The following is a 20,649-nucleotide window of genomic DNA, read 5'->3' as shown; positions in this document are numbered from 1 at the left end:
ACTTCGTCAGTGCTGGAGTCAGGAGAAGGGATTTGACAGCGGTTTCTTTTACACTTTTATATTTTATTGCTGAACTTAATGGTTTTTGTTTCTTGTGTGACTTATATTAAAGTGTGTTAAATATTTTTCACTGCAAAAAAATGCATCTGACACCAGACACAAATGAAAAGGTTTCATAAAGAAGGTGTTTGTTCTGATGGACGTATCAGTTGGCGAAGTGAAGACATTCTTACATTGAAATGTCATGAATGATGATTTTATATAATGACTTGGTCAGTATTTGTTGAGGGAATGTTAATGACACACGGGTCATAAAAAAGGTCTTATATCAGCAATCAGCATTATTTTTCTGTTGATAACGTTTGGATTTTTAAATGTATTTTTTATTTGATAACAGTGATACGCACTGTTTTCTTTTATTACTCTGATGGTTGCTCAATATGGCTCTCATAGTCGAGCTGCACCAGGGACCGAGGGGAAACTTGTCTCAACTCTGGCATCTGCTCTGATCCTGAAATTGCTTGTTTCTGAGACAGTGTCTTATCTCTCACAGACACAGAGTTCACTGGTAGGACATATACATTTTTTGGAGCTCACCTGCACCATAAGACCTCAAATAGACAAGCATTCAATTTCAAGCAGCAGCTGGCTTGAATGGGTTTTCACAAATGACTGCTTATGACCAAAGAACGTTTGCTGCTTGTTTCCTTTTCAACAACTGTTGTTGGTCACGTTATTGGTTGTGTTTCCATTGGGTGGCTTTGTCGTTGTGTTGTGGCTTTTACATTCTGTTAATGCGCTTGTGTGATGGTAATGGACTCTTTGTCCCTCAGATCACAAACTAAAAACATTCAAACTAATGTATGAGGAGCAATTACCTTTTAATGATCCACAGTCTTATTACCTATTCCAATGGATGAAAAGCAAGCATTAACGTGATGCTTATTCACATTCACATTCACTGTGCAGAGGGCAACATTTGTATTTGGGGCTAAATTTGTATTATTGAAGACATCCTGCTTTAATATAACCATGTGTCTATTTCCTCTCCAGCATGTGTTCACAATGGACCCAACCAATGTGGAGAACGGACGAGGGAAAGTTCCTCATGATCCCAGCCTCCCCTTTACTAGCACCTTCAGTGGTACGTCCCATGTTTATATTTCTAAACTGTGAACTGAATATGTTTTATTGAAATAGCTTGAATATAAGATCCAAAGAGGTTGAAACACATGGTGGATTGTGTGCATGTGTCAACCTTCACAAAGTAAAACTTGCTTTGACAAATGTCAGATTTATGTCCTCTCTGTTGCTTTGTGTTCTTTATCTGCCATGTTCAACTATTTAAAATGACATACACAGATTGTCTGTTTCCACACCTTTCACCCCATCTCTGCTGGATGTTGAAATGATAATAACCCCAAGAAAAACAACTAAGGTGAACTTCTTTGGCTCTGGCAAATGTACACATGTGCACACGCTCTCTGTAGATTAGGTTAAATCATTCTGGGCGTTTCTCTCAAGATGTCATTAGGTATTTAGCTTGTGAAAGGATGCTGATTTATATCAGTGAATTCTCTCTCTCTCTTTCTGTGTGTGTGTGTGTGTGTGTTTGCGACCCACCACCTTCCTCTCGCTGCAGCTGGATGATTTCAGGATCAGAATTTATCCCAATGCATAGTATTTGGCAGGAAAGTGTTAAAATGAAGCCAAAATCCTGAGTAGTCTGGACCTCAGCTGAGATGTACAGTTGTCACATAGATACAGAACAGCACACACAAACCTGCTGAGGAAGGCTGCTGGCTCTGGAGCATCGTAGAGATTTAGACGTACAGTATAATGACAGATTTAGAGCGATCCAAAGCTATAAGCTATAGAATGGTGTAAATTGCATATGAGCAGATGGTGATTTGTTCAAGGTTTCTTCACCTGCACCAGTTCACTTGTTCCTCCCGCTACATCGTGGAAAATGCTGAATCAGGTTGTGTAAGATAATCTAACGCCTCGAGTTTAAGCTCCTGTTACACGACTGTCCTTGAGTCTGACAGACTTCCCATACTCCCAGTTTGTATTCTGTGTGTCTGACACTGAACACTGACCTCTTTATGGATTTTTCCTCTCAGGGATCAATGGGTTACAAAAAGCCAAAGGCCTCTTTTCTGCATAATGCACTCCTATTTCCATCCTCTTTCCGTCCTTCCACCAGATCTTACCTAAGCCCGAAGTAACAACACAACAATTCTGTACTTATGGAACAATGTATATTTAGTGTCAACAATTGTTTAATATTGTTTTAACAAGTAATATCTAAGTAGGAATATCTAAGTAGTATCTTGGCTCAAGTTGGACTAAGGCCAGAACTACAAACATAACAATCTAATCTCAATATAATACATCCAAATATGAACAAATCAAATTGAAATAACCTAACTAATCTTTCCAACAATCAAAAACAGGAGAACACGTGAGATGAAATGAAAAAGTACGTTTACCCCTAATGACTCTCAAACTCAAAAACCAGCAGAATGCAGAATCAGGCAGGACGTGCAGCTTAACACCATCCTCTTTGGTCTTCTCATAGGTAGCAGCAGGCCAATCGGCTGCAAGGTATACCGTAGTCCACCAATCATAACATGCATCATCACATGAAATGCAGGTCAACTTTCACCATGAGGGGTAAAATAGAAAATGTATCCACCACAGACAAACGACTGCAGGCATGCTGAAAGAGACTGATCATCTCATTACAACACAAAATGAAAAAACTGAAGAGAAAAGGTTTTGCCAAAAATAAAAAGGTAAAACTTGATGAAAGTAATTGTTATCGTCAGCTATGAACCCAGTGATGTTTCCCACTCTAAGACTTGTCTTCAGTGTCAGGATCTTCAGCCAAAACATACAAAGTGGAACTCCCCAGGCGCTGTCACTTATTTCTCTGTCTGTTTTTGTCTGCGTGTGTGAATATGTTATCCGACAAGTGTGTCTGTTCACAAGCTAGACGATGATGCGTATGTTTCTAATACCATTAATGCAGCTAAATGAGATAAGAAGAATTTACACCCATGAGATCACAGGGGAGTCATCCGTGGCCAGATTCTGTTTCTACAACAGCAACAATGCCAGGAAAAAAATTAGAAACAGTTGTATTATGTTAATAAAAAAAACAACTGGGCTTATAGCGAAAAACTATCTCTCATAATTCTTCATTATCTGACAGGTATTGTAGTGATTCCTATCATGAGCTGTTTCCAAGCCAGCTGAGGCTGCTGTCTCAGCTAATGACAGATAAGCGTGACTGCTAAAGGTTGTTCCAGCATCATGTAAGAAACGTGGCGCGAGACAGATACGGTATTTTATTTCCACTTGCAGAGAAATCTGTTTTCTCAATTGCTGAAATTGAAAGTGAGTCCACTGCTGATGGTGTCAGTCTCAGTGGAGGATGTCTCGTATAAGAGTGTGTGAGCTGTGGTTTCACATTACTCTCTCAGTTTGTGCTATTATGGATTTGTCCAATTTCTTTTCTTCTGCCTCATTTGCCTGAACCACAATTTTTTTTCTCTCTCACCCGTGATTTCCTTATTGGTCTTCAGTGCCAATCTTTTTTATTCCTCCTAATCTCCTTTCCTTCATTGCTGCTGTTATTTTACACGTCTTCTTCCCTTCGACATTTGTGTAATATTTTTAACACTCATGCCTCTCTGCAGGTGGAGAGCTGTATACAGGTCTGACGGCAGATTTCCTGGGAAGAGACTCAGTGATCCTCAGGAGTATGGGAGGTCGCTCCACGATGAGGACAGAGACTGATGAGAAACTTCTGCATGGTAACGCTTCACTATTTCAGTCAACACACAAAATAAATTCTCATATTACAGAAATACGGAAAAGCTGCCTTTAATCAGTTCCTAATGTTTCTTAATTTTCAAATGAGCTCACATATAGGTTCAGTTTTACGAGTGAGAGTTTCGATAGTCACATGCTGTTTAATACACTGTACCTTATTCACAACCTTAATCAACACCAGACCAGAATATGATGCTCCATTAAACCACTTACACTTTGAGGGGTTAGGGAATGCAGTTGTTAAAGTAAAATTTTGGCAATAAAAACAATAAAATAATTGATCTCCCCCTGCAGACCCTAAATTCATTGCCGCCCACCTCATCCCGGACAACGACGACAGAGACGACGATAAAGTATATTTCTTCTTCAGTGAGAAAGTCACGGAGGCAGGGGACAGGGAGGGGGCCATACACTCACGTGTGGGACGAGTGTGTGCGGTAAGATATTTAAACTGTTTGTGTATTTGTGGGTCAGTGCACATTCATTTGTGTTCTCGCAGGCAGTCCCTGTGGATAATGTCCGGAGATTATCCGGAGTTCAGTGCATGTCTGACAGCAGCTGAGGACTTCAGCCGCCACTTTTTCAAAGGAGATTTATTTTATTTGAGGTGCTAAAAGCATCAAAGGTTCCCTATGATTTTCTAGAGATGTTATCCCACATGCCCAGGGTAAGACCTCAGTTACAGTATTCTGATGCACACAGAGAGAGAGTGAGAGATAGATGGGAGTAAGTGAAGCCAGATGTCCAGGTGAGCTGCACAATACACTTCTTTAAAACTTCATCCAGTCCCTGAGAGGAGACATCTGCAGGGGTGTTCCACTTGAAGATGAGGTTGTAGAGTTGTGATCTGGGAGAGTCTCTGAGGCTCTTTGGGGCTTTTTTGTTTTCTGGTAGATCCATTAGATATCCCAAAATCTGACTCTACAGCAGGTCTTTCAGTGTGATGTATAGTTTTACACTGTGGGATTAACTTCCCAGGACAGGAGGTAATGGTTTTAATGATTTTTCGTCTCACTGTGTCAGTTCCAAACCCTTTGCATGGAAGAGACAAATGTCTGGGTCAATCAAATATTTACATTTCCCCATAGGCCTGTGAAGGCATCGTAATATAAGGAATTATATGAATCCTTTCTCCTTCCAAATTGCAAACAGGCTTCAAATTTCCCAACCAAAATCCCCATCTGCCATGTACACCAATTTTATTATGCATTGTGTTCATCACGCACGATCACAGGTGTGCTTACAAAGCTACAAGCAAATTGCTGGATTTCCTCAGAGACTGTTCGACTCTGCCAGAAAAGTTTACACAAACTTCTTAGACAAAATCCATCCTCAACTTTCAAATGATAAAGTTCTTTCAACCCAGTCTCCATCTCCACTCCCCTGCTTTCTCTCCATCTGTCTCCCCTTCTCTCCTGATATATATGTTATAGCATTTCCCCCTCAGCCTTATTTTTCTCCCTCAGGCGAATCTGAACAGTTTTTAATCCCTCCCCTTGCGGTGATTCTTGCCAGGAAGCCAATTTTCTTATCACTGTTGACACACACATGCATACAAAGAAGATTTCCATGTAAGGTATCATGGATATATATATATTGTCTTACACATATAACAAGCAATTACAGCTAATAAAGGGGGGGCAATGTGCACACACATGTGAGTCCTTCCTTGTAGTCTGTACTGCAGCCATACACTTTGGGGCATCTTCAGCTTGTTAAAGTGTCCTTGGGCAAAATACTGATCCACAAAATTGTCCCTTCTCATAGAGAAAGTGCTGCACACAGAGAAACTGTGTGAATGTATGTGTGAATGGTTGAATGGCAAAAGAAACTGTGCTGTAATGTGCTTTGAGCTATCATCAAGACTAGAAAAGCGCTAAATAAATGCACACCATTTACCATTCTCTTCTAGCTTGTTTCAGAACTTTTCCTTTCAGACAGAACATTAAGTACAGAGCCAAAACAATAAAAATGTGGATTTGAAAATAAATATGCAGCTGTGTTTTATAGGTTTTAATCCATTTTTTTTAAATCAGAATGATGTTGGAGGCCAGAGAGTGCTGGTGAACAAGTGGAGTACCTTCATCAAAGCCAGACTGGTTTGTTCTGTACCAGGACCTCATGGCATCGACACACACTTCAACCAACTGGGTAAGATACACACAATCTGTTTAAATATTATTTTGTAATGACACATGCAATTACTTGCAGCAGTGGATCATATGCACGCACACACACACACACACACACACACACACACACACACACACACACACACTAACTGGAATTGTCTTTTTATGTAAAAAAGAGGATGTTTTCCTCCTGAGGACTAAGGATGAGAGGAACCCAGATGTGTATGCAATCTTCAGCACTATCAGGTAAAACTCTTTACCTTTTAGATCTTCTCTTCTTCAATATGTATGTTGTAAATCCTCTTTCTTCCTCTTTTGTCTGACTCTCACATTTCTTGTAAAGAAAAATGTTGAAGTCATTTGTGGACATCTCTCCTTTCTCCTCCACAGCAATGTGTTCTCGGGATTTGCTGTGTGTGTTTACCGTATGGCTGACATCAGAGAAGCCTTCAATGGACCCTTTGCTCATAAAGAGGGTCCCGACTACCAGTGGGGTGCTTATGAAGGCAGAGTCCCATATCCAAGACCAGGGGTGGTGAGTGATTTTTCACTTCGCATGACCTATATATAGCATAATAAATGTGTCGGCTTTGGAACACTATAAGAAGATATAGTATGTATACTAGAGTTAAAATGCTGATGATACTTTATCAACTAGATTAAGAAGTGGATGTCCAGAATGATTTACAATTCAATAAACAAGACTGGGTCCCAAAAAATTTAAAAAAAGATTATGTATTTATTATTTAGTATTAGGGAGTTGTCAATGATATTAATTGTTAATTTACTGTGACCAATAATGCTCATTGGTTTTCTTGCATCATGCTTCCCTCATTAAACAGTAAAACGCAAAATTCGCATCTATCATGTCGCAACATTCATGTTATACACACCATTCGCGATGGGCAACGTCTATTTTGCTCTTGGCATTGACATTGCAATATCATCTCATGGCAAATTTGCATTGCGTTTGGTGTGAACGCACCATTAGAACCTTGTTGCTTGAATCCAGGTTGCTTGCTGGAGCACAGGAGTGAAAAAAGCTGTGTGTTATAAAAACTCTAAAAATAAGGTGAAGAAAGTTTCCCTATCAGTCAAGTCAAGTATTTTATGTGCTGGTGCAGCTGTGGTGAGTGTATACAGTACAGACCGTCTTCTGGTTTACATCCACGCTCTCAGCGGAGATCTGTCATGTTCTCTCAACCACATCACTGAAATTCAGACTCGTTCTACACACAAACAGACTCGTTTAGGCAACACACACACACACACGAGCACGTCACCCTCATTAGCAGAGACGGAGAGAGCATGGAGGCAGAAGGAATATGAATAATGTGAGAAGAGAGCAGACACCTCTGTGGTTTCACTCCACTGACTCCCTGATTAACAGGAATGTCTTGGCCTGAAACTGAGAGAAAGAGAGAAGGAAGGAAGAAATGGAGGAAGCAAGAAAAAGAGGTGATGAGTGGGGGGTAGGCAATGGGAAGAAGAGAGGGGAAGACGAGTGGAAGGAGAAGATAAAGAGTCAGTTAATTGTTGTTTATTGTTTCTGTCTCAAATACACCAGACAAAACATTCAAGTCCTCTCTTATTTCTCTGGATTTTCAATATAACAGATTTCGGCTTGATGATACCGATCCATCATGTTTCCTAAGTCGCTTTAGGAAAGAGTTATTTGAGACATTTTGTGAATGTAGCCTCCCTGGACATTTGTCTTGGATGGAAATATCAGAGTACATTGTTTAAACTTGTGTCAAAACTAATCTTGTAACAGACTGAGTGATGGGATACTACAGATTTACCAGCTCTTAAGTAATCCTACCAGGACCTTGGCTCAACATTTCATTCATCTCTGTACTTTGTTGTATTGTTCTGCTGGTCTGTGTCATTACATTGACATTGTAAAACAACATTTTTTCACTTGTTTTCTGACACAGAGCACTGGGTTACGTTCAGGGAGCGTCCACGTTGACTTCAGACACAATGTGTATCAACGTTTAACCAAAACCATCAGGTAGAGAGAAAGGTTTTTACCCACAAGCCATCAGGCTACTGTTAACGCTGGGCACCACTCTACAGTAACACATAGTATACACATACATCTACTACTCCCCCCCTCAGCAGATCATGAAGGATGGGGACATTGTTGTAGCCACAAACTTGTCGCACTTGTCCATCTTGGAAGCTTGAGCAGAATTCTGAATGCACCATGACATGTCACCTGAACCTTTTGCAGTTTTGCATGACTGTGTGCTCTGTAACATGAAATATTAAGGCTCTTAAAAGTGATATTTTAACATCATTGCTCTACTTCAAGTATATGATTGATCTTGAAATCTAGTTGAAAGATGTTGAAACCATGATCCAGTCTTAACATAAACCATTCACAAATGTCAGTCTCTTTTTTGAAAAAGACAAAATAAATAATATCTTAGTGGTCTTTTCTTATGTTATGTTGATATTGTAGTACTTTTTTAAATGTCAAACACCATAAGACCCAAAAATATCAATACCCGCATTACATTACTTTACAGTTTTTACATGCACATGTCAGATTTTGTAGCTGACAATTATATTCTATTAGTCAGAGAAAACCCTGGTATGATTATGGTGCTGTGTTTCTGTTTAATATGAACAGTAAGTGAATAATCCCATATTTGGTGATATAAAGAATGTTTTGGTCTCAAGTGCAAATGACTGAAATCCCAGTCAGAGGGGTGCAGTAGATGTAGAAATGAGGAAAGTCATTTCCCAGCATATCAGCCAATCTCCTGTTCTGGGTCTGTTTGTTGAAATGGATCAATGTCTTATATACAGCAGAGGAGGGCTTACACATTTCATACCGTGCCTGTAACACACATAAACAGAAACAGACAAGAGTAACATCCACATCCACAGTGATACTGGAGTCAAATAGTTGTCTGCCAAATATGCTCACCCTTTCTCCCTCTCATTAATTCTCACATGGCTCGAAGTTGGTAATTGAAAGCAGTCGACATGCTGCAGCAAAAGTTTGGATGAGTTGAGAATAGACTCTGGAGCTATTCCAGTTTACGTTTTATGAGCAAACAGATAATGAGGAGTGTGGCGAGCTGTTTTGAAGCAACCTGACATATCAAAGATGTGCACTGGGAGCTGCATGAGTGAGTGTGTAACTGTGTGAAAGTTGAGCAGATCTGATATAAATACATGGAAAGTTCAGTTCCAAAATGAAAGTGTAAACGATCATGCTTTCTGTTTTTTCTTTGTGCATGTTAAAAATAACAATTACATTGATTTTGCATACAGATTCCCTACTGATTGGGGAGCGCATGCATGCTTGAACCCCATTTGAATTATATACATCGCAATACATGCACCACTTATCATTAAAAACTAATTGCAAACAAATTGCAAACAAATGTATTTGTCCGGGAAGCATTTGAAGTTAGTGAGTTTGAGAATTGAGCTCAGGTTTGCTCGCACATTCTACATCCTCTGCAATAACGTGATGCTGTGTAGAGAAGCATATACTCAGAGGAACATTCTATACATCAAAACGTTGGTGCATATTTGAGTGTAACCTCCCTGCATAGTTCAAGCCCCCTCACCGAAATTGAAACCAGACCATTAGAGGGCTATTGTGTGGATTAGTTACTGTTGTTATAAGGCAAAGTAACAGTATTTATACCATATGGAAATATAGTTTGGAAAAGCAATATCACGCAAATAAAAAAGTTTTATATAAATATTTGACCTGCTGATTTAAGCTGATCAAACGGCTCTTCTGTGTAAGATGATCTATCACAAGTAAATGTCCCATTTCTTTGTCTCAATTCATATCAAAGTTGCTTCATTACTCTTACATATGCTTTCATTTTAGTCAGTCACTGCTACTTTTTTTTATTAAAAGAAGTTATGTCACCCAAATCCCTGTGTCCTCAACCTTCCCCTTCTGTTCATATCAGCCCTTCAGGTCTAACCCAAAACAACACATAATCTTTGTTCTCAGAGATTTTCTTCTCTGGTGTTTGACGGATCGTTCGTGGAGACTTTATCACTACCTACTGGCCTGGCATGCTTGTTTGTAGTCGTCTGGACTGAGATATTTTGTAAAACTAAGATTTTGTGAATGGAGTTTTTTTTTCGTAAACCAAGGGGACAATATTCGCAGTACACAAAGGCTTGAGTCTTGCCTGACTCTGAGAAATCAAATCAGATTTTGTCAATAGCCGCAGCTCTCCTGTGTATTTCCAGATGATATGCCAGAAGTCAACCTTAACAGCACCCTCTGAGTAATTGACGTCAGTCAGATAAAATTTCAAGTTACCACATCCTTTATTTGTGACAGAATGAGTAACTGCAGGACAACCATGAATGAAGAAATTATATTCTGAAGGGAATACATCTGTTAGTACGTCGTCAGTGAATGACCAGACAAACATCACATCATGGTGGTTTTGCCACCAGCAGAGACAATAGAGCCATTTGCTTCTGAATGGTTGACATCTTCTTTGTGTTACCCCTGCTTCAGTCAAACATGTGTTAAACAGTTGCTGTGCAGACTGCGTGACAAAGACTCTGGCTGCTTAACAAAGAATCACTGATCTCAATCACTTGCAAAGTCAGAGGTCACATGGTTCGTGTAAATGCCTTAGTTTGGAGAGAGTTCAGCCTCTGTACTTAGTTGAGTGACACAACATCTCAGCCAAGTATGAGCACATTTTATTATAACTTCAGTCAAACACAAAGGGAATTTAACATGAAGTGATAATCCACAATTTTCAGGCACAATAAAAATAATAATGAGGGTTCTTTGAGAAGACTTTAAAACCGTCATTAGGAAAACAATGTTGGAAAATGTTGGATAATAAAATAAAGTGGAAAAAACCTAGACTGTTGCTTTAAACACTTCTTTCTGTATCACATCCATCTATCTATCCGCTATCATTATCAACTTTTCCAGAGTACTATCATTTGCCAGCCAAGAATTTGACCAAAAAGCATCTGTTGTAAAAGTTTTTTTCCCCCTTATCTCCAGTGCCCCAGTAAAATCACCAACCAGCCTGGCAGAGAGTTCGGCAGCACAAAGGATTTCCCTGATTCAGTGCTGCACTTCGCCCGCAGCCACCCCCTGATGTGGCGACCGGTGTATCCAGCTCTGCGCCAACCCGTGCTTGTAAAAGCCAATGTCCCCTACAAGCTTAAGCAAATAGTGGTGGACCGAGTGGAAGCAGAGGATGGGCAGTATGATGTCATGTTCATTGGCACAGGTAGGTGCTTGTGATTCCTGTCAGAAACTTGATCAATGATCAGAGACTGGTGAATTGTTAATGAAGCCTATTTATTTAAGAACATGGGGTTAAATGTGGATGATTCAATGGGTCTCCTTGTCTTTCAGACATTGGCACAGTGTTGAAGGTCATCACTGTGCATGGTGGAAACAGTCTAGAGTCAGAGGAGGTCACACTGGAGGAGCTACAGGTCTTTAAAGTAAGTTTTACCATGTCCCTTTAAGTTTTTATGTATGTCTATAACATCTCTTCATTGTCTCCTAATTTTCAAAGAAAAGTTGCTTGAATTTACTCTCAAGAACTAGGCAAATTTGCTTTTAAGAGAATTGGAAGTCTTTTTTCGCATTGAGGTTGAAGGTGAATTATTTTCACTGTTGCAGGTGCCAACTCCAGTTACATCAATGGATATATCTGTTAAAAGGGTAGGTTGATATTACTGTAATTTCAATATACTTCAATATACTAGATGTTATCTTCTTTATGCCTTATTCTTTTTTATCTTCTCCTCCCTTTAAATAGCAAGCCGTGTACGTGGGCTCTCCGGCAGGTGTGGCACAAGTGAAGCTGCATCGCTGCGAGACTTATGGGAAAGCCTGTGCTGAGTGCTGCCTGGCCAGGGACCCTTACTGCGCGTGGGATGGCTCATCCTGTGCACGATATGTGCCCAATAACAAACGACGCTACCGCAGGCAGGACATCAGGCATGGAAACCCTGTGCTGCAGTGTTTGGATCAGAACCTGAATGGTGAGCGTTGACTACTCCTCGTCTCCTCGTCTTCTGTGCCCTCTTTGTTCATTATGCAGGACACGCCTACTTCCTCTGACTTCCAGCAGTTTCAGATAGTTTCCTGGCAACCTCCTGCTGACTGAGTCTGGACTACGCCCAGCCAAAATATGAACATAACCTCAATGTCAAACCTCAACGTTGGGTTTAAATTAGATATATCATATTATGAACTTTTGAGGTGCTGGTATGCTGATTTAGTTTGCTTTAGGCAGAGCCATGCTATTGCTGTTTCCCCCCATTTTCAGACTTTGTGTTAAGCGAACTGGTAGATTGTTGCAGTTTCCTATTTAAAATACACGCAGTAGAGTGTGTAAATTGTCTAAATACGTTAATATCCCACAATGTTGAACTATTACCTTAATCTCAAAGACAGATATGAATATACATGTATAACTCCCGAGTATGTTTCTTTACATGGTCAAGATTCTAGGACACAAATACTAAACATTTGACTCTGTAGCCATCCTTCATGAAGAACTTTTACATATCACCAGTGATACATGTTGTGTTTATAATGCTGACTGGGTTGTCTTGTTTTTAAGGTCATGTTTTTAGTATCAGCTAAAACAGATTTTCATATCCTTTCAAAGACACTACAGGTGCCATGAAGACCAAGGCACAGCTGTCTTTACACTCTAAACTATTTAGCTGTAGATAGGGAGAAGACCAGTGAGACTCAATTTTGCTGTATACAGTATGCACGTGTGGTCGAGGGGAAGACGTGTGCAAACCTGGGTTGTACTGAAGATTGTTTGTATTTGTGTCTGTAAGGGTCAGAGCCTCTTTCCCAGGATGAAAGACAAAGAGTGTTTATGTGAGATGTCAGTCAGTTTATCTCTAGCTGTTTGTTTGTGCAGTAAATACAAACATGTTGCTGTCTTTACAACACAGTAAAGTACATTTTAAATTTGCTACAACCTAGAACTTATTTCACGTCTTGTTGGGTTTTGAGACATTTGTTTTTAATCAAAAATAGTGTGTGTGTGTGTGTGTGTAAGTGTGTATGTGCATACATGTGTGTATACCTGTTTTTTTTCATGGGTCAAGGTGGTCCCCACAAGTAATGATAAAAATGTTGGTCCCCGTGCAACATGATAACCAGTATGTGTATGTGAGAGCTCGAGAGAGAGGAGGAGCTGGGAGACAAATTACCTCAAACTTCTTCAATGATCACCCTGAGAAAGACACATAAGTGGTAGAAAATGGATAAAAGTGAGGTGAGGATAAGAGAAAGTGAGCACAGTCTAAAAGGAGAGAACCAAGGCTGCAGAGAGGGAGGTAAAAATAGAGGTGTGAAGGTGTCAAATGTGTGTAGAAGCAGAGATCAGGTGATGAAACATGCCTTCATTCAAGACTCTGGGTGAACCTGAGTTCAACAAGGTTCCTTTGTTCCAAAGTGTCAGGAAGTTGTTAAAGTAAGATTTCCACTTTCTCAGACATGCACTGCCTGTAACAAAGTCTTTCTACTGCCAGCACATTTAAAGTTCAAGAAGTAACACATAATATCTGTTTTGTGTAGTCTTTCAAATACTCATTAAAACAATCACAACAACTATGAAAATCGAAATAAAACTCAACAGCTCCAGTTTCATCAAGATCCAGGAATTATTCCCTGGAAAGATAGAAAATTAAGAAAATCGCTATATCATGCAAAGTCAAAGAACGAAATCGGACCCCTGATGCAGTCATGCAAAAAATTGAAAGGGCTCTTATTCGACCCATATCAAAACTTTACACAAAGTTTTGTGGAAAACTGTGGAGTTGTTTTTGTATTTTCTGGCTTACAAACCTCCCAACAAACAAATGGACAGGCGTGAAAACTTCATTACAGGGCCATCTCCCATTCCCAGCCACGTGTGCTTGCACTTGGATTGTGATGGTTTGCTATATGCGACAGATTTGCCAGGTAAAATGAAATAATTTTTTTCTAAAGTTTGCACATGAAGAGATCATCTTGCATGTGTGTAACAAGCAGACTGGACCTATTATATTAATATCATGATTGTGCCGCCTTCAAATATCAGTGAAATACTGAGCACTGAAATGGTTTGTGTTGGTCAAAAGTGCAATTGTTTTCACAGCCTCAAGAAGGCAACATGCAAGTAATCCATCTGTCTGCACCTCATATTTAGATCAACATGGCCATGGGTGATCAGTTGGATGTATTTTTGCTACGCAAACAAGATTGGCACTGGACGGAACTGCATCAGTATAGAAACTAGCAAAGACACAGCCTTCCTAATTCTCTCTCTTTCAACCAGAAGACCTTGACATGACAGAGGACAGAGTGATGTATGGGACTGAGAACAACAGCACCTTCTTAGAGTGTGTGCCTCGCTCTCCGCAGGCTACTGTAACCTGGCTCATCCAACAGCATGACCACAAGGAAGAGGTAAGACAACAAACAAATGGCCAAAGTAAATATCAAGAAAAGGAAATTCCTGCATATCAAAATAGTGTGTATCTCTGATAGGTAGAAGGTGGGGGAAGTTTTGAGAGACAGTCAAGGGATGATATGAAACTTCTGGCTAACAGTGGCCCGACTAACTGCCAGAAAAACGGAGAATTGTGAGTGAATTTGGCACTTGGCCGACACATTTGACAGCCATTTGACATATGGTTGAAATTGAGTAGTTATATTTCAAAGAAAAGTGCACAACCACTCTTTTGCTCTTGAATAAACAATGAATTCCTTGCAAACATGGACCACATGCCACTGAAAGCTGTGGTGTCACTCAGTGTCTACAGACCTCTGTGACTTCGGCACAGTGTTGCAAAGTCCTTTTCAAATTACTTCTTTGAAAATGATGATGTCCTGTATGAATGCCCACACCCACAGTAATTTTTCATCTGTTTGAGGTTATGTTTCTTCAAGCTTAACTGAGTACCTCGGTGAGCCATGCAAGAATTAAGGCATTACCACCCCTCCTCATTTCCCTGCAAATAAACATGTGGCTGCCACTCTAGCTAACAGGGCAGCCATGTTTGTGTTGGCACTGAACAAATGGAATAAGTCAGATGAGGATGTAGGAGGTTGATAGAGAAAAGTTCACGGGAGACATAGTTGAGGCAAGAAAATAGGAAAGAAAAGACAAAGAGAATGAGAGTAAATGGAAGGAAAAGAGAGTAAAAACCAACAGTGAATGTTCCTAGTGAATATGCAGAATCTGTAGGAGAGGGACTCTATTCTGGGGCTGGAAACCTTCTGGTTTCAGTTTCTGGTTTGACCAACCACATTTGAGCAGGCTTTGTTTGTTCTGTGTGGAGAGCAAGTACTAAATTAAATCATATTATTGATCTTTGTGTTTTGTGTAGGGAAATCAACTAGTGTGATAAAATAAACTAGTTGGCCTGTGAATGGTGTACGGCAAACAGAAGACTAAGTCTTGGCCCAGATATTGGCTGTTTACACTGGAAGCCCCAAAATCTTGGCCATTGCCCCCAGAGGCTAATTCGTTGGCTTTACAAGTCCTATTGTTCACTGCATTCATGTTAACTCACTTGACCACTTACAATAATTCCATATATGATCAAAAACCTTTGGAACATCTTCAGACAAGTATGAGTAAATGAGTTGAGAGACATAACGATTTCAGATACCTGCAGGGGCACTGCATGCTACTATTAAACAGTTAACATCCAATCATGCTCACTGGAAACTGCTGAGCAGGCTCAGCTGATTCTGATTTGGTATCAAGATGGTAACAAGAAGAAATCTAAATACCTTTGAAACAGAGTTCACAGTTGGGGCATAGATGTCAGAAGTTCAGTCACCAAGATCCTCAACTGATTTATGTTGAGGATCTGAGTCTCAGATTCTAAACTGCACGTGGAGTTTTGTGACATTCACAAAGTGTAAGAGAAGCAACTAAATCTGAACTTTAAAAATGCCACCTGGAACTTTGTTGAGTCAATTTTAGTATAAAATATGATAGACAATAACAGTCTAATGTGAGATAATTGTTAAGTTAAGTAAAAGCTCTCTCTCTGGCTTCCTTAGGTGAAGTTAGATGATCGCGTGATGTCTACAGAGCAGGGTCTCTTGTTCCGTCGCCTCTTCCGCCAAGATGAAGGTGTGTACATCTGTCGCTCCCGAGAGCACGGCTTCACACAGACCCTGGCCCGCCTCACCCTCCAAGTGCTCCAGGGGGAGACCGTGGACGAGCTCATGGCTCGTGACAATGCCGGCCTCTCTGACTCGTTGAAAGACAGATCTACAGGTAGCTACAGGCCGTGGATGCCCTGCAGCGCATACACCAGGGGTGGCTCATCAAGCCAAATTGGCCAATCACGTACATGGTTCAAAGATATCATGCAACTGATTGGGCCGTCAAACCTGCCACATGTGGAGGAGTACTGCGAGAGGATGTGGTGCAACGACAAGCTGAGGAGGAAACACAAGAGCATGCTGGAGAAGTACCGGCAGGCACAGGAGAGTGCCAGGAAGGCTCGTAGCAAGAGCTCCGGAGAACGTAACCGGACGCCGCGGGATCTGACCGCATGGGAGGAGTAATGATGAGAATATGGGAGGGGAAAAGAAGGAGGAAATGAAAGACTAAAAACAGAGAAAGTTTATAGTGTAGGACAAGATAAAAGGGCCAACAAAAGGATCAAGACCAGCATCATACTTTAAACCTAGTTGAATTTCAGGATAGGGGAGATCAGAACCATTTTTCCACTTTTGCTGGTCATCAAACTTTCATCAAACAGAATAGATTTTGTGAAATCAGTGTGTAGATCTGGTGCTCGACCTTGGATTTGACTGTAGCCCAGGAAAGATGTGTTTAGTTGTCTGAAAAGACAACTGAGCCAGAAAAGATGTTGAAACAGATAAAGAGAAAATAAGAGACAATCATTCACATACACTCTGAGGATGATATTTTAAAATCCTAATCACCAAGGACCCCCCCCCCCCCCCCCCGACAACTTTGTCAATGCATAAGAAATTACATAAACTGCTTAAGTCATACCAGTCAATCTTCACTGAGAAAACCCTCGACACTTAACAAACCTCAGATTTAAAAATGTATGCATGACTATGGATGGACTTTACCAAGAGCAGAGCCTGTTTTATGTCTGCTTTCGCAGCCTTGCTGACTCTTTGATGAACCGTGTGTTGGCTCATATTATTGTGTTAATTGTCTCCTGAGACTTCAAGCTGCACTAGGCGGGTTTTTTATTGTAAAGATCCAGTTAAATTGAAAACTGGTGCTTCGAGGGAGAGGAACGGTACATCTACATACCGTACCTTTGCATCTTCAGACTACAGCAAATTTGCCAAATGCTGTTTGGACACACACAATTATTTAACTTTCTTTTTCTGACCAGATTGGTGACATTTCACTGGATTAATATCTTTTGTCTTTAACAGCCCATATCTCCTCACTTGTTCTGCTCTTGACATAGTTAAAACATTCATGCTCATGTGTGACTTTATTCCAAGACACGACGGCCTCTGCTGTGTATTTGTTGAAGGCAAATGAGCTAATGAAGCACACGTATTTAACATGCTCTGTAACACACACACACACACACTCTGTCTCTCTCTCTCTCTTACATAAACGGACATCCCACTCACCCATAACACTGAATGCATAGCCTTATCTAACTCAGACTGGAAGCTACCATGAGACGACTGTTGATGGTTCAACAGATTAAAGGCACATTGCTTTATTTTTACTGCAGTGGGTTAAATTTTCCATGAAACACCATCTAACACCCTCCTCACTGACCCTTAGAGGCATATTTCACAGAGGCTTATTTTCATGCTTTTGGTTTTCATACCACACGCCCTCTTGGAATGTACCTAAAGCTCACACTAAATGCTTAAAATTCGCTGTCAAGGGAAACCTTAGGCAAATCTGTTGAATCATTTATCTTAATCTTAAGTAAGATTTCATTGTTAAGTATGCATAAAAGAGCCTATGAAACCAGCAAAGATCTTCAGTTGATAATTTGGGTGATAAACTGACTCAATTCAACAAGCTAAACTTAACTAACCTCATCTCACATGTTATTCAGCCACTGAACTCCCTTTCTCACAGTTCCTCTGTCTGCCTTAGCTTTCCAGTGACAGTGGAGGGAACAAGAAGGGTCAAATGTAATGACTAACGCTTTTTTTCTTTCTGCTTTGGAAACACTGGTTCATGATTTGAACACATGATAATCCACCTTGCTATTGTCATCAGATTTATTGTGAAAATATAACTTTCCATGTTACACAATTGTTTTTTAGTTATTTTCACAAGGCAGGGGAAGCACCATAGCACTCACAGCAATGTCACAAGGCAGGAAGAGTAGTGGGCCCTGGCCCCTAATATGATGGCATATCATATAATATATCCCTCCATCCTCCAAAAAAAGAATTAAACACACACACAAATAATTATGAAAGGAGAGAAGAACAGAAAAATAGATAAACAATTATAAACTGTTGTAACATAATATGTGTTCTTTTAATTTAATTTGAAGACAGCTACATATATAACACAATCACAAAGTAGCCAAGTACAGTAGGAGCCAAAGAACTGAGGGGACCAACATGGCTGCCAATGTGTTACCTCATGTGAAATCCTTTTAATGGAGTATGGTATATATTTTCTGTGAGCCCAATATTTGCTTAAAATTAGCCAGGGAAGCAGAGCTGCACCTATGAACTTGGTGACTTCTTGTGACCTGTGTGGCGTGTGAACGGCCTCTCAAGAGGTCAAATGAACAGAGAGGAGGAACGGAGATGAAACAAAGAAAAGAGCGAGAGATTCAAATAAAGGTACGATAAGAAACTTGTGAAGGCTGTATTTACTATTCAAATTATCCTAATTAATTATCCCGCATTTCATCAATATGAAAAAGTGACACATTTTTTTCTGATTTGTACAAAACACTAAAGAACATGTTTTTTTTTGGTTGGGGATTGAGAGACTGGCTGTGTGACTGCAACTCTGGTATTTACTGTAAAAAATATTGCTCTAAAAAATTGAAAGAATGATACAGTTACCGGGATGAAATACACTTTATTGATCTTTTAAAAAATCCTTAATAATAGTTCATTTTCTCTGTAACAGTTATTATAGTTTAATTTTAAATCTGCTCTGGTCTATAAAGATAATAACAAAATCTGCCTTTTATTTGTATGTTGTGGTGGTGGTACCAGATTTGTTTAAGCTTCTGCCTTTCTAGGTCCTGAATTTCTGTCATTAGAAAAGGTTGTCCTGTAACTTTTACAACAATGATTGTGAGATAGAACCACAAAAATAAATGCTGACACTCTTTTTGCTGGAGAAGTCAATGACACAGAAAGCAGGAAAAAAAGCTCCATCACTAACCAAATATCAAAAGAATTTCAGTACATTTGTACAAATTGTGTTGTGGTATTGCATCTGATGTTTTATATATTTACCTCTCTAGCTAGTTGTGTTTGGTGCAGTTTCTCAATACTTTCTTTAAGTTGTTTGGAGTTAAAGCATTTGTCTTGCCTTAATGTTGAACTGCAGTATTTTACAGTGTATAATGTATAATGGACAGCTGATAGATGTGTTGTTTGTCAGGGATTTAAAAACTCATGGAAGTTGCTGTACTTTTTGTAAAACTGGGGAAGTGTTTCAGTTCTGTTGAACTACAGCAGGCGATCTCACTGATCAGCTAATCCTCCTGATTGTGCTGAGCTGATTCATTAATACGTGCACATGCTTCGACACCCACGGCTGCTCTGCAGGAAGCAGTCAGGAGGTTCAACCAGTGGTAGAATAAGAGCCCCATCACATATACTTAATATAAAGCAAATATCGCTGATCAGAGTTTAGCAAAGCTGAACTCCATGCGAAGCCACAATTTGCCTCGTCGTAGGAAGAACAATGTTTCAATCACTTCCTCATTCTCACAGATTGAAAGTAAACGGAAGGCGACCGGAGCCTAAAGAAGAGACTGCAGTAAAAACTTTTGAACTTTTTAAAGATTCTTCTGCCGACTCTGGCAGCAGTCCAATGGGCAAACTATAATTATTATATTGAACTTGACAGGTTCAACAAGCATGGTTTCTGTACAGATATTTTTTAGTACAAAAAACACCACATACAATATAGAAATTAGGCTAAAAGATGGAAGGATGGTTGGATCAGAAATGAACATTATCTTGGTGTAATGTCCCTTTATTGTACTGTAAAAAATGTTTGCTGGCTGTGGGGTCTCTGACACAAAGAGCCTAATTTAAGTGTGTATTTATGTTTTATTTAAGTGTCTTTCTACCATGCATGCTGTGTAGTTGTATGCTGTTTAACAACATTAAAGGTTGATTTTCTAACATAAAGATGGTCCCTGACTGAATATGTTAAAGATTAAGATTTACTCAAAGGGGGGGGTGGGGGAGGCCAACTGGATAAGACTAATGGCGCCAGTGAGATAAACAGAGACCAAACAACAGCGGCCTGAAATGAGCCACTTTTATAAACTATAGCTTTTACCCCACTGAAAGAAAGACATGCTCTATTTAATACTGAATCAACAACATGCAGACTGCACACCTGCAACAAGGCTGTTTGGTATTTAATGTCAGGAAGGAAAAGACCGGCTCTATTTCCCATGTCTACTTTAATTTAGTGTGTGTGTGTGTGTGTGTGTG

The 20,649-nt window shown here is 39.9% G+C and overlaps 1 protein-coding gene across 2 annotated transcripts in view; it reads left to right on the top strand.

The window, feature by feature from the left end:
- Nucleotides 1–20,337, top strand: part of sema3bl (sema domain, immunoglobulin domain (Ig), short basic domain, secreted, (semaphorin) 3bl) — a 63,273-nt gene extending 42,936 nt beyond the window's left edge. Inside the window, exons 5-16 of one of the 2 annotated variants that reach the window (XM_020089484.2) lie at nucleotides 1,054–1,144; nucleotides 3,705–3,821; nucleotides 4,135–4,277; nucleotides 5,877–5,991; nucleotides 6,149–6,218; nucleotides 6,363–6,507; nucleotides 10,993–11,224; nucleotides 11,353–11,444; nucleotides 11,626–11,667; nucleotides 11,765–11,990; nucleotides 14,297–14,424; nucleotides 16,033–20,337. In XM_020089484.2, coding sequence (XP_019945043.2) covers nucleotides 1,054–1,144; nucleotides 3,705–3,821; nucleotides 4,135–4,277; nucleotides 5,877–5,991; nucleotides 6,149–6,218; nucleotides 6,363–6,507; nucleotides 10,993–11,224; nucleotides 11,353–11,444; nucleotides 11,626–11,667; nucleotides 11,765–11,990; nucleotides 14,297–14,424; nucleotides 16,033–16,545 — 1,914 coding nt within the window. In that variant the 3' untranslated portion in view covers nucleotides 16,546–20,337. Of the gene's footprint in view, nucleotides 1–1,053; nucleotides 1,145–3,704; nucleotides 3,822–4,134; nucleotides 4,278–5,876; nucleotides 5,992–6,148; nucleotides 6,219–6,362; nucleotides 6,508–10,992; nucleotides 11,225–11,352; nucleotides 11,445–11,625; nucleotides 11,668–11,764; nucleotides 11,991–14,293; nucleotides 14,425–16,032 lie in introns of both variants that reach the window. The other variant, XM_020089483.2, reaches the window with a different exon arrangement.
- Nucleotides 20,338–20,649: the final 312 nt, after the last annotated feature.

This window comes from Paralichthys olivaceus, chromosome 6, assembly GCF_024713975.1.
Source record: "Paralichthys olivaceus isolate ysfri-2021 chromosome 6, ASM2471397v2, whole genome shotgun sequence".
In the NCBI taxonomy this organism is placed as follows: domain Eukaryota; kingdom Metazoa; phylum Chordata; class Actinopteri; order Pleuronectiformes; family Paralichthyidae; genus Paralichthys; species Paralichthys olivaceus.
The sequence above is the reverse complement of the archived record's forward strand: the minus strand, read 5'-3'. Positions and strand labels throughout refer to the sequence as shown.